Raw genomic sequence first — 15252 nt, forward strand, 5'->3', positions numbered from 1 at the left:
ACAAGAGGGTTTAGAAAAGGGCTGATCTGCTAGTTCTTTAAAGGGACAGATTTCTGCTCTGTCTATTCTTCTACACAAACGTCTGGTAGAAGTTCCAGACGTTCAGGCTTTTTGTCAGGCTATGGCTAGGATTAAGCCTGTGTTTAAGACTGTTGCTCCGCCGTGGAGCTTAAACTTAGTTCTTAAAGTTCTTCAAGGTGTTCCGTTTGAACCCCTTCATTCCATTGATATTAAGCTGTTATCTTGGAAAGTTCTGTTTTTGATGGCTATTTCCTCGGCTCGAAGAGTCTCTGAGTTATCTGCCTTACATTGTGATTCTCCTTATCTGATTTTCCATTCAGACAAGGTAGTTCTGCGTACTAAACCTGGGTTCTTACCTAAGGTAGTTTCTAATAGGAATATCAATCAAGAGATTGTTGTTCCATCATTGTGTCCTAACCCTTCTTCAAAGAAGGAACGACTTTTGCATAATCTGGACGTAGTCCGTGCTCTGAAGTTCTATTTGCAGGCAACTAAAGATTTTCGTCAAACTTCTTCCCTGTTTGTCGTTTACTCTGGACAGAGGAGAGGTCAAAAAGCTTCGGCTACCTCTCTTTCCTTTTGGCTTCGTAGCATAATACGTTTAGCCTATGAGACTGCTGGACAGCAGCCTCCTAAAAGAATTACAGCTCACTCCACTAGAGCTGTGGCTTCCACCTGGGCCTTTAAGAATGAGGCCTCTGTTGAACAGATTTGCAAGGCTGCAACTTGGTCTTCAATTCACACTTTTTCAAAATTTTACAAATTTGACACTTTTGCTTCTTCGGAGGCTGTTTTTGGGAGAAAGGTTCTACAGGCAGTGGTTCCTTCCGTTTAAAGTTCCTGCCTTGTCCCTCCCATCATCCGTGTACTTTATCTTTGGTATTGGTATCCCATAAGTAATGGATGACTCGTGGACTGAATACACTTAACAAGAGAAAACATAATTTATGCTTACCTGATAAATTTATTTCTCTTGTAGTGTATTCAGTCCACGGCCCGCCCTGTCTTTTAAGGCATATCTAAATTTTAATTCAAACTCCAGTCACCACTGCACCCTATGGTTTCTCCTTTCCTGTCTTGTTTCGGTCGAATGACTGGATATGACATGTGAGGGGAGGAGCTATGTAGCAGCTCTGCTTGGGTGATCCTCTTGCAACTTCCTGTTGGGAAGGAGATATAATCCCATAAGTAATGGATGACCCGTGGACTGAATACACTACAAGAGAAATAAATTTATCAGGTAAGCATAAATTATGTTTTCCCAGTTTTGCATAACCAACACAGTTATAATAATATACTTTTAACCTCTGTGATTATCTTGTATCTAAGCCTCTGCAAACTGCCCCTTTTTTCAGTTCTTTTGACAGCTTTGCAGTCTAGCCAATCAGTGCCTGCTCCCAGATTACTGCACGAGCACAGTGTTATCTATATGAAATATGTGAACTAACACCCTCTAGTGGTGAAAAACTGTTAAAATGCAATCTGAAAGAGGTGGGCTTCAAGGTCTAAGAAATTAGCATATGAACCTCCTAGGTTAAGCTTTCAACTAAGAATACCAAGAGAACAAATCAAAATTGGTGATAAAAGTAAATTGGAAAATTGTTTTAAAATGACATGCTCTATCTGAATCATGAAAGTTTATTTTGGCCTAGACTGTCCCTTTAAGGTTACCGGCTGACAAGTATTTATTATAGGCTGAGACAGGCACATGCCTAATCTGCCTTATACATCTGGCCCTGATTATAACAAGGTTTTATGCATATACACAAAAAAAAAATGTAACAAGCTGCTTTTTCAATACCGAATCAACATTACTTTCAATATAACGTTTAGAAAGATATTAAAATGTTGATCTTAAATTTGTTAGCTATTTTAGTTAGCTACATCAGTTTTATGCAGCATACATATGTATTTTGAGATGTGACTGGCTAGACAGATTGCAGGCATAAAAAGCAAGTCTAATGATTAAAGGGACAGTATGCTATAGAATTGTTTTTCTCTTAATGTGTTTACAATTACTTTTTTAAGGCTTATTTGTGTATATGAATTAGCTGATTTTGTGTTTTGAAGCCACAACCTAATAAAATGGGTTGAGCCTGTAGGTATAATCAGATCTCATTACTTTATCACATTGTGTACATATACATGCTTCTTTATCTTATATCTGTCCATAAACCGATCACCAATACTTGGAGAGAACAATGGAAAATTAACATTTTATTACCTTATCTCTTCTATAATCCACTGGGAGTGTACATTCTTCTACTGGCTGTGTTTATACAGCTTGGCCTTGAGGCCAAAAACTTTCAGGATGGATGGGGATACCACAGGCTAAATCAATTATTTCAAATGCCAATATAAGGTTAACGGAAATACTTGTAAATAATTTAATACACTCCAGCAGGTAAAGTGGATCATTGGGAACAAATTATAGGGGAGAACATTTTTGAGTAAACTGTCCCTTTAAGGCAACAGCCAAAATGCATCAGATCTTATTCCTGCAGGAAGAGGATTTTATTTTAACATGTTTTAATTTGCTCTAAAGAGGATTGTTTTTATCTGTGCACCTCTGTCTGTTCTAGAATAAAAATCAGTCTAGTTGGCTTAAAATGACGTGAAACCCAAAATGTTTCTTTCATGGTTCAAGAACATACAATTTTAAAACAAGTTTCCAATTTACTTCTATTATCATTCATTTTCTTGATATCATTTTTAGAAAGAGCAGGAATACACTACAAGAATCTAGCTAAACACATCAGTAAGCCAATGACATAGGGTATATATGTGCAGCCACCAATAAGCAGCTCGGTCCAAGCTTTTAAGCCTACCTAGGTATGCTTTTAAACAAAGGCTACCATAAGAACAAAGACAAATATGATGATAGAAGTAGATTGGATAGATTATTACAATTGTATGCACTATCTGATTTATGAAAGAAAAAAATCTGGGTTTCATATCCCTTTAAAAATGATATATTCACATTGTATTCATGTTTAACATTTTTCATGCTAATAAAAACCTCTTACATTCAATTTTAGAATTTAGAAGAGCTAAAACTGAACATTAAAATTATTATTATTGTCCATAAAAATCTCCTGAAGATACTTTGCATAAAGAGCTTGTTTGCTAACACATTTCACTGTGAGACAGTATCCTTGATGTGGTCCTTTGTGTGCCACTACAAATGCAAGTACAGGTATACACCGCTCATACAGCAGGTTAGGGACCGGAGCCCCGCTGTAAAGTGAAAACCACCTTAAAGTGAAACAAGGCAGTTTTAGCTTTCTTTTCACTTGCCAGTGCCTTTAAAAACATGTTTGAACTAACAAATATTAGGGATGCAATAGTGGTAAGTTTAGTTTAACACTAGCACAGCATTCAATACAAAATGTACCTGTAAAATAGTGACAATTACTGTAGTACAATTTGCCAGACTATAGCACTGAGACACAGATTGCACTGTAATGCTGTAAACAGAGTGAACTAAGCGTAACAAAATGGTGCCAGTCACGCAATCTCACGATGATTACAGCACTGTTTCAGAATCCTTGGAGGTTGAACTTTAGCTCCACAAAGCGCTGTATTAACGAAGCCAAGTGCTAGAACTGTAAAGTGAGGTATACCTGTATATCCATAAGTAAAACATGGTATCTCTCTCACATTATTTTACAACAGCACACTGAGCCTAAATGCAATACTACTCAGTCTAAAATGTCTTCCCAAATGAATGGGAGCTCAGGAATTCAGCTGTCCTGTCAATCATCTCATATAATGCGTCTTACAGCTAACAGTGACTCATGGACAGGACTCTCAACACTTAGTTGTACACCTAATGTCATAGTGCTGAATAATATGTTGGTGCTTTACAAATAGAGGCTAAGAAATGTGTATAAACTGAAATCATTTACAAAATGCTGCCTCTGCTGAAGCAATTTAATGAATTGTACTAACAAGTCTACAAATGTGTTAAACCATAACAAAAATATAAACACGTGTCTGAATATCAATATTTACTAGCACTATCCATTAGAAAGCAAGTAAAATAAAATATGCAATTTAAGAGACCAAGGATAAAGAACACTGGCCAGAAAGCCCAGCAAAAATCCAAGATTTGCCGAATAAACTGACGCCAAGTTAACTTCCTATTTTGCCATGAGATAAAATAAAGCAAATGTTATAATAGGTCTTTTCTGGCCTACATGTAAGTTTCAGTCACTTTCTTATAGAAACAACTAGAACTAAAAATACAGCAAACAAAGCATTAGTCAGTAATCTTATTCCTGGTAAATTCTGCGACAAGAGATTTGTATATTGCGGCAGACACCATAGCTGAGGGTCGACATGATAATTAGCTTGGTGCGCCAAGTTCTGCTTGCCCATGCAGGAGATATTTATATTGCTCTGCTCGATCTTCTGAAACATTCACATGAGCAAGTTGAATCTGCAGCCAATAACCATAGCATCAGTAAACATTTAAGATTATACTTTGCTGTACAATGAATGTGTAACTTCTTTAGAAAAGTCAATGTTAGGCTTCATTTTGTGATCTACCTAAATGTCTTGTTCTGCTGAGACAATTCTCCTTGCCATAGACACTGCATGGTTAAAAGAAATCTACACATAAGCAATAATTAGCAGAGTGTCCCATGCTGTTAATGCTTCAAATGGTCAAAAACACTGTCAAATGAAAATTCGGAAAATTAAAATACTTCATTGAATCTTACCCTTGTCCTACACTAAATTGTCATTATGTTTAAGGTACAGAATCTAGAACATTTGTCTAATTACTAAACACATTAGCATGTAAAAAAGAAAGGGATTGAAATGATAGCGTGTCAGAAACAGGAGTATATTATTTATCCCTCGTCACCAAAAGGGACGGTCTAGGCAAAATTGCACTTTCATACTTCAGATAGGGCATGTAATTTTAAACAACTTTCCAATTTACTTTTATCATCAAATTTGCTTTGTTCTCCTGGTATTCTTTGTTGAACACTAAATCTAGGTAGGCTCATATGCTAATTTCTAAGCCCTTGAAGGCCGCCTCTTAGCTCATTGCATTTTTGGTAGTTTTGAACAGCTAGACAGAGCTAGTTCATGTGTGCCATAAAGATAACATTGTGCTCACACCTGTGGCATTTTTAATCAATCAGCACTGATTGGCTAAGAACTGACATAAGGGGGCAGTCTGCAGCATAAGAGTCCCCAACATCTAGGACCACCGTTAAAATATAAGATAAGGTTCAATGATTACTTCAGTGTTCTGTGAGTTCATTAAAGGGACATGAAAGTGAAATATGAAAATGCTTTTCTGCATTAGAGCATTTTTTTATTGTCCTAATAATTGCATACATCTATGTGTTTACCCCTATAAAGCTGTTAAATACATAGGTAGAAAAAAGAACTCCTTAGCCAATCACAGGCATCAGATATGCATAGCTGCCAGTCACCAGCTGTGTTCAGATCTAAAAATGGAAGGTTGTTGCCTCTCTACAGCTGTCATATGCAAGCAAATGTGTAATAATACAATGCTGTATTTTCTTTTTCTACTTTTACGCACCTTTGACTAAACAAAATGTTAATACTAAAATTCTTAAAGGACCACTCAATGCAGTAGAATTGCATATTTAACAAGTGCATAATAAAAAAAGACAATGATTTAACACTTACACTAAATTTCAAACAAGCTGTAAAAATCTTTTTAATTTTTTCTCCCATTTTCCGGCCCCCTGTATCATATGACAGACATCAGCAAATCACAGAGTAGTATACATAGTTACCCTATGAGTTTGTGCACATGCTCAGTACGATCTTGTTCCCCAGAAAGTGTGCATATAAAAAGACTGTGCAAAATTTGATAATGATAAATTGGAAAGTGTCTTAAAACTGCATGCTCTATCTGAATCATAAAAGTTTATTTTGACTCGAGTGTCCCTTTAAAGTACTTGTTATATCAGATTTCTTATGCCAAACTTTAGATGCACTCTGCTAAATAGGTTTTATGTAACAACTAACTACCATTTTAAAAAAAATATATAATCAACCTTTACTGAAACTTACGTTATTATCTTTGCGCTCATAGGCTGGTTTATGAGTTAAAGAATTTAGACTGCTGGTTCTTTTCATTCCTGTCTGTGCTGTGGATTTCCTTTCCGCTATGAGATCAGAGGCCGCATCAGGACTCCATGGTTTTTTTAAATCTCGGGTGAATTCTGAGTGGCTCTCTAATTTTGTGGACATATGAGATTTACCGTATGTGGGCTTAGATGGAAGAGCATAGTTCTTTGAGAAGCTACTGTAGCCTTTCCTCAGAGTTGATGCAGTATTTGAGGTCAAGGAGGGGTCGGTGAGATGAGTAGTGAAGTAAAGATCTAGAGATTTAAAGAAACTCACATGAAGAAATGAGTAAACAATACATTGTACTTAAAGGGACACTGAACCCAATTTTTTTTCTTTTGTGATTCAGATAGAGCATGCAATTTTAAGCAACTTTCTAATTTACTCCTATTATCAAATTTTCTTCGTTTTCTTGCTATCTTTATTTGAAAAAGAAGGCATCTAAGCTAAGGAGCCAGACAATTGTTTATTGGTGGGTGAATTTATCCACCAATCAGCAAGAACAACCCAGGTTGTTCACCAAAAATGGGCTGACATCTAAACTTACATTCTTGCTTTTCAAATAAAGATACCAAGAGAATGAAGACAATTTGATAATAGGAGTAAATGAGAAAGTTGCTTAAAATTGCATGCTCTATCTGAATCACAAAAGAAAAAGTTTGGGTTCAGTGTCCCTTTAAAGTGATGGTAAACTCTCTCTTTTATAAAAAAAAGTTCCAGAATGTTAGTGATATTTTAGATGGAGTTTAATTAATCAGTTGTAATGAAAATGCGCTATAACTTACTTTTTAATGTAGATATTAAATTCAAATACCCCGCGTTCTGCCGTCCACTTCAAAAGAAAAAAAAATTCTGTGAGTTATTGAATTATTGTCCAATCAGCATTCTAACTACAACAAAAGCTGCCCAAAGGGGAGAGCACTGATTGGACAACAATTTAAACCTTTAGCTCACAATAAAATTGACTTCTGAAGTTGGTGGTGGAGCAGGAGGGAATTTAAATTTCCTATCTATATTAAAAAGTAAGTTATAACTTCATTACATCTGATGAATTAAAGGGACAGTCTACCATAGAATTGTTATTGTTTTAAAATATAGATCATCCCTTTATTACCAATTCCCCAGTTTTGCATAACCAACAGTTATATTAATATACTTTTTACCTCTGTGATTACCTTGTATCTAGGAACCTTCTTCCAGCCCCCTGATCACATGACTCTGACTGTTTATTATGTATTGTCTTGCAGTTAGCATTGTTTTGTGCTAAATCTTAAATAACCCCCTGTGCCTGAACACAGTGTTATCTATATAGCCCACGTGTACTTTCTGTCTCTTTGTGTTAAAAAGAGATTTAAAAAGCATATGATAAGAGGCAGCACTCAAAGGCTTAGAAATTAGCATATGAGCCTACCTAGGTTTAGTTTAAACTAAGAATACCAAGAGAAAAAAGCAAATTTGATGATAAAAGTAAATTGGAAAGTTGATTAAAATTAAAAGTCCTATGTGAATAATGAAAGTTTAATTTATACTAGACTGTCCCTTTAAAGTGAAGGTCAATTTTCATCATCGAGTGCCCGGTTTTTAAAAATACTTTTAAAAACAGGGGCACTTTCATTGATGAAAATTAACATTGCACTGGATTTGAAGAAATACTTACCTTTTACTCCTGCAAAGCTGGATCGACGATTCCCCTCCTTCTTCTTCCTGCTGTAGACCACAGCAATGACGAAACTGGCTTCCTCCAATCACAGCCGGGCATCACGAGCTGGATGCTCTGGGGTGCAAGCCATGATTGGAGGAAACCGGTTTTGTAATTTCTGACGTCAGTACAGAGGAACTGAGATCGACAATCCGGCTTTGCAGAAGTAAAAGGTAAGTATTTCTTCAAATCCAGTGCAATGTAAATTTTCATTAATGAAAGTGCCCCTGTTTTTAAAAATATTTTTAAAAACCGGGTACTCATTGATGAAAATTGACCTTCACTTTAAACTCCATCTAAAATATCACGAACATTCCGGATCTGTTTTTATAAAGGGAGAGTTTACCATCACTGTAAAAGGGACAGTAAAGTTAAAATTAAACTTACATGATTCAGATAGGGCATGCAATTTTAAACAACTTTACAATACACTTTTATCATCAAATTTGCTTGTTCTCTTGGTATTCTTTGTTGAAAGCTAAACCTAAGTAGGCTTATATGATAATTTCTAAGTCTATGCAAGTCTATCAAAAGAACTGAAATAAGGGGGAAATCTGCAGAGGCTTAGATACAAAGTAATCACAGAGGTAAAAAGTATATTAATATAACAGTGTTGGTTATGCAAAACTGGGGAATGGGTAATAAAGGGATTATCTATCTTTTTAAACAATAAAACATTTGGAGCAGTTTGTCCCTTTCGTATTCTTCTCATAAGCTTTTGAGACCTCACATGAAAAACAGACCCGTGAGTTCAGTGCTAAGCCTAATAGAATACATAATGTTGATTTATGAGGAAGTTGATCTATTAAAAGTTATCACAATCTACATTAGAGAACACCCCCCTTTAAAAAAAAAAAGCTGTGTGCATTCAATTAAATAGTATTTATTTTAACTCACCAAATACCTTATAAGGGCAGTGCAGAGAAATATACAGAATCCCAAGAAGAACCCATCAGCGTTTTGCACACGCTAACTTAAGCAAGTACAGATGAATAAAATATTAATTATCACCATTAGCAAATAAAGTTGTGTGATGAACATACATAACCATAGATGGTTAAATTATCTTAAAATAAAATGTATTACCTGAACTAAGTCTTAATAATCTCTCATTACTTGACCCCAGTTTGTCTTCATAGGAATGTTTCTCAAGGTCTTTATGTTGCTCCGAGTGTCGTCCAATGTCATCAGGAATATTCTGATCTTTATTTTTGTTTTCACTGCTCTCCTTTCTTGGAGGGGTTGATTTAATGTAAGCACTTTTGAAGCTGTGCAAAGTGCTATCTCTGGGTGCAAATAATGCTTCTGATTTATGGTCAGTGCTTCCATAATGCAGCTTTGTGGGGGACACTGTATCATTATCTAATAAGGTTTTCATAAAACTGTCCTTCTTGAGAGTGACGTCAGAGAGGTCCCTATCTGCAAAAGTGACCCGGAATCCTTCTTTAGAACGTTCTGGAGATCTCAGGGAAGAACGAGTTGGTGAAGGTAACTGCCGATACTCTGCTGGAGTCAAGGAAATACAAAAATATATATTTATTATCTAGGAAAAGCCAAGCCACATAAAGATTCTGATATCGTGTTAATAATTCATTTAGGTTTTCAATATTCCTTTTAAACTATGTCTGCCAACCAGGAGATATTCACTAACCTTGGAAATACATGTAAGTATATTTGATTTCAACTAGAATTATACAAAAATAAGAGTAAAACAAACATGAATCTGTTAAGGAATTTTGTTCTTTAAAGTGACAGTGAGGTCAAAAATTAATTTTCAATCATTACACTTTGAATATCTCCGCCTTACAAGTCTACTAAACTCGTGAAGTCTAGATGGCCATAACTCTAGAACTCTGACAAAGTGGGAACAAAGATGGGCGCTAGGTAAATCCCTTAGGGGATCACACTCCTTTTACTATCACATATTAATTACAACCACAGATCTTACTAAACATAACCAATACATAGCCTGGGAGAGAGATCTACATACAGTTATAGAGGCTTCTGAATGGTTCAGGGAGCTGGTGGTAGCCAATAAATGACTGCATTGTGCAACCTCTATTACAAAATCTCTGTACGTTGGCATCTAGTACCAATCACACTACATACATTGTATAAGTCCTCCCCTCTTTGTTGGAGAGAATGTGGAAATTTGGGCAAAACTATACATATCTGGTGGGAATGCCCTAGAACGATGAATTGAAGCTTCAATCGGCAAAAAGTTATTTTATATACAAAGCTAAACCTAAAGAGCAATTTCCCATAGATGTAAACTCTATTAAAGATAATCATTGGGAGCACATTAAGGGGAAAACAATTTGACAGTGCAGCGACCCTTTAACCATTTTGCTGGGGTTAAGCATCAGGTTATCTATAGTCAGGACACAACCTTACGCATAAGAGCAGGTCATTTCTATATTAGAAGTAGAGGATTTTCAGTAAATTGGTAAAGGCAATAATATTGCTGTGTTTCAACTGGAAAAACCAAACAACAACAAAGCACATGTGAATGAAGAGTGGCTCTGTGCTTCTAGTTTCATAAATTAGAGTTAAAGGTAAATTAAACTGAGAATGTAAAAGGCTTAAAGGGATATAAAACACAAGATTTTTCTTAAAGGGACACTGAACCCAAATTTTTTCTTTCATGATTCAGATAGAGCATGCAATTTTAAGCAACTTTGTAATGTACTCCTATTAACAATTTTTCTTCATTCTCTTACTATCTTTATTTGAAAAAGAAGGAATCTAAGTTAAGGAGCCAGCAAATTTTTAGTTCAGTACCATGGACAGCACTTGTTTATTGGTGCTGTCCAATCAGCAAGGACAACCCAGTTTGTTCACCAAAAATGGGCCGGCATCTAAACTTACATTCTTGCTTTTCAAATAAACATACCAAGAGAATGAAGAACATTTGATTATAGGAGTAAATTAGAAAGTTGCTTAAAATGGCATGCTCTATCTCAATCACGAAAGAAAAAAATTGGGTTCAGTGTCCCTTTAAGACAGAACATGCCATTTTAAACAACTTCCCAATTTACTTCTATTACCTAATTGACTCAGGAGCAGCAAAGCACTACCGGGAGCTAGCTCCAAATATGCCTCTTGTCATCGGCTTACCTGATGTGGTCAGCTAGCTCCCAGTAGTGCATTGCTGCTTCTTCAACTAAGGATACCAAGAGAATGACACAAAATTGAAGTATATTGGAAAGTTGTTTAAAATTGGTCTATCTGAATCATGAAATAAAAATGTTGGTTTCATGTTTGCATAGTGATACAACTTAACAATACACTTTATATATTTTCCCTGGTATTCTTGTCCCCAGTGGAGCTGCAGTGTGTTCTATGGAATACTACAGTTATTAATTGGTTAATGCAGGAGCAGATATATATCTAATTAGACATGCCAGAGGGGATAAGATAAACAGTAATCAACAGGATTTCCAAAGCTTTTTAAAACATTTATTTTGTATGCAAATATTTTGCAACAAAATGATTAATGCTGCATATATTAAAAATATCCCATTAACCCCTTCCCGTCCAGATTTATTTGTCTACATCGGAACAAAGTTCCGAAATAAACAAATAAGTAAAAAACTGAAATGAACGATCGCATGATTTCAATGATGGGATCGTGTCAGGGGGAAGTGCCTATGATGCTAGGCATGCCGTCCAGCCCACGATCCCATCCAGGAAAACAATCCCAGGAATATTTAGCTTCAGTACAGCTAAACGGCGATGAAGTTCTATGCAGTCCTAAGGGCTTTAAAGCCCAGTGCGGTTAGGATGGCATAGAACATCCTAAGGTTGGGAAGGGGTTAAGTACGTAGTAGAGGGATAGTAAGGCCCACAGCGCACACAAAAGGGGGTACATAACTCAGTGGCAGTTCTATAGGGGTGCTATGTGATATGTAGCACCACTGTTGAGATTTCAACAACTTTATTAGACCCCCAAAATATTTACGGGACATGAAACCCAAAACATTTCTTTCATGAACTTAAAGGGACATAATACTCATATGCTAAATCACTTGAAACTGATGCACCATAACTGTAAAAAGCTGACAAGAAAATATCCCCTGAACATCTCTATGTAAAAAAGGAAGATATAGCACCTCAAATGTCTTCAGCTATGCTGCATCACTCTCAAATGCTTAAAGATTTGGGTATCATGTCCCTTCACTTATTTTTACCTAAATTTGCATTGTTCTCTTGGTATCCTTTATTGAAAAGTATACCTAGGTAGGCTCAGGAGCTGGAAGCTAGCTGCTAATTGGTCGCAGTACATATATGCCTCTTTTCATTGACTTACTAAGGTGTGCAGCTAGCTCCCAGTAGTGTATTGCTGCTCCCTCAATAAAGGATATCAAGAGACTGAAGCAAAATTAGTAATGAAAGTAATTTGGAAAGTTAATTGAAAATATATGTATGCATGGGTTTCATGTTTTTTTTAAGTTCTAAAACCACCACACATTTGTCCCAGTGTAAAACCACATTTATGTAACGTACCCCAAATAAAAAAGGGGCATCAAACTCAAACAGTTTCATTCATGCCATTTTAGTGTTTGAATCAGTGGTGATCAATTTGACTTTCATTATGAAATACAATTAGTTATACATTTACTAACCATCTTCAAAATCATTGTGGTTTTGTCCATATAACCTGCTATCTTGCAACTGCAAAAGAGAATAAAATAAATATAGAGTAATCATTGTAGCAAAAAACTATTATCCTTTCATTATGTTTTAAGTATTATTAACGGTTATTTGTAGAACGCTAACAGATTCCGCAGCGCTATAGTACTATTTATTAGGCATGTGCAGTATTCATTAATGTGTATTCAGCTATTTTCAGCATCAAATGTATTAGTGTTAAAGTGCAAAACAAATATCTGTGCGAATCCAGTAATAACGCTAATAAATCTGACGCTGAAAATATGTGAATGCTGCTGTCCGCATTTTGTAAAACGAATCTCCACATAACGAATAATGTACATGGTTACTATTTACATTAGCCGCCATCCAACCCCATCAACAAAAACTGGGCTACTGGACACCACAGTAACTGGCCAAAACACTGTGAGATATTAAAAAGGATCCTAGATTATAAATAATTGATGCATCTTCAAAAATTATTTGGTTGTTCACCAAGAAATATAAATTTGCCAGTTACCATGTTGTACACTTCAGAGAGAGTATACAGTTTTCAACAATTTCAAATTTGCTTCTATTATCAAATTTTCTTTGTTTTCTTGGTATCCTTTGTTAAATAGCAGGGAAGTAAGCTCAGGTACGTGTCTGCAGCACTATAGGACAGTAGTTTTGCAAAATATTATACATTTGCAAGAGCACTAGGCAGCAGCACTTTTCCTGCCATTTACTGCACCAGGCGTGCACACTACCTATCTAGACATCTCTTCAACAAAGAATACAACGAGAACAAAGCAAATTTGATCATATAAATAAATTGGAAAGTTTTTTTAAATTGTATTCTCTGTCTGAATCATGAAAGACAAAATTTGAGTTTCATGTCCCTTAAAGGACTATGCCATGATATTTTATTAGCAAACTGACATAATAGTTTCTGCAGCATATAATACTAACCATAGTTCTTGAAGGTCTCACAGAACTCATTATCAAATCCTCAGGTAACTTTCAGATCAGCCTCGGAGATTTAACTGCAACAAATTTAAATGGATATCAATAAAACTGAAAGGACCTGGCAGTTACTAGAAACACAATTTATTTACCCTTAGGAATAAAACTGAGTTATTTCTACTTTATGTTACTAAAATGACAGATACTTAGGGTTGTAAGAATGCTTATCCCGTATGAGCTTTATATGGCTGTTCTCCTCACTACTTGACCTTAATGTGGTTTAGAGGGGAATTTACAAAGAATTGTGCTTTTTTAATAACCTTCTGTGACATCTTAAATGAACATAAAAACCAATATTTTGGGGGGATTCAGATAGAGCATCCAATTTTAGATAACTTTCCAATTTTTATCTATTATCAAATCCTTTGTTGAAGGCATGACGATGCACTACTGGGAACTAGCTGAACATATGGGGTGAGCCAATGACAAGAGACATATATATGCAGCCACCAATCAGCAGCCAGCTCCCAATAATACATTGCTGCTCTTGAACCTACCTATGTTTGTCAACAATGAAACCTAACAGAACGAAGCCATTTAGATAGTCGAAGTAAATTGGAAAGTTGTTTAAAAATTATATTTTCTATCTGAATCAAAAAAAGAAAAAATGATAGGTTTTGTGACCCTTTCTTGAAAAAAAAAAAAAAGCTTTTTCTTTAAGATTATTAATTTGTAATCCATAAATAACTAATGTAGTATTTCATTGATACAAATGTCCCATATTATAACCTGGTCACAGGTAACTTAATCAAATCTCCAAGTGCATTTGTTTACAATGAGCAAGTTCTTACCTTTGGGCTCTTTCGGTTAAAAGGAATCAGTGAGCGTCTCCGGCAGGCGTCATCTGCAAGTGCAGACAGAAGTTACAAGTAGCTCTGCGGCAGTTTCATTACAAGGGTGAGGGGCTGGCCGAGCTCAGAGTGAATGTGGGTGCAGCTGACAGTTGGTTAAAGTCAACGAATATTCCAAACAGACTCCCAGAGGCGTCATGGCAACAATTATTGCACCAAACAACAGAAAGCTGTGCAGGGAAATGACAACTCCTCCTTATTTGCTGAAACTTTTGTTGTAATCCTCCTGCCGCGCTCATCACTGCGACTGAACTTGTGGTAATGTTGAGAACTAATGTGACGCGCTGTAGATAATACTATAGTATTAGACGTCCTCATACGAAACGGAACGTCATTTATTTGCAGCACACAATTGAAATCAAATTTTCGGTAAACTTTTAAACTATATATACTGATATTTACTTTTCAGATATATTGATTATTTAAACTCTGGGTAATTGAATTCTACATATTTTTTTTTTAAATGCAGTTTTGTACCTACCCCAAAAAAAACAAACAGTTTAAACGGTTCAGTCCAAGCAGTAATGCAATACTGAAATTCCCTAGCACATTAGAGTATTTTATTATTGCCCCTTTCTGTCATTTGTAAATATTACACATTTTATTTGTTGTTTCTTCTTGGGAAATGCACATCATGCATCACTGATAGTTAGGGCCAGATTTAAAGGGACAGTGTACTCCAAAATGTTTATTGTTTAAAAAGACAGACAATCCCTTTATTACCCATTCCCCAGTTTTGCACAGCCAACAAAGTTATAATAAAGGGACACTGAACCCAATTTTTTTCTTTTGTGATTCAGATAGAGCATGACATTTTAAGCAACTTTCTAATTTACTCCTATTATCAAATTTTCTTCATTCTCTTGGTATCTTAATTTGAAATGCAAGAATGTAAGTTCTGCCGGTGTT

General features: G+C 35.7%; 1 protein-coding gene across 1 annotated transcript in view; it reads right to left on the reverse strand.

Annotated features, from left to right (window-relative positions):
- The window catches only part of LRRC36 (leucine rich repeat containing 36), a 56414-nt gene extending 41643 nt beyond the window's left edge, over positions 1-14771 (reverse strand). The window contains exons 1-5 of the mRNA XM_053695211.1: positions 14284-14771; positions 13439-13512; positions 12463-12511; positions 8924-9343; positions 6082-6392 (exon numbers count right to left, since the gene is read on the reverse strand). Coding sequence (XP_053551186.1) covers positions 6082-6392; positions 8924-9343; positions 12463-12511; positions 13439-13468 — 810 coding nt within the window. The 5' untranslated portion in view covers positions 13469-13512; positions 14284-14771. The remainder of the gene's footprint in view (positions 1-6081; positions 6393-8923; positions 9344-12462; positions 12512-13438; positions 13513-14283) is intronic.
- Between the last annotated feature and the right edge of the window lie 481 nt (positions 14772-15252).

Source organism: Bombina bombina, chromosome 1, assembly GCF_027579735.1.
Source record: "Bombina bombina isolate aBomBom1 chromosome 1, aBomBom1.pri, whole genome shotgun sequence".
Classification (NCBI taxonomy): domain Eukaryota; kingdom Metazoa; phylum Chordata; class Amphibia; order Anura; family Bombinatoridae; genus Bombina; species Bombina bombina.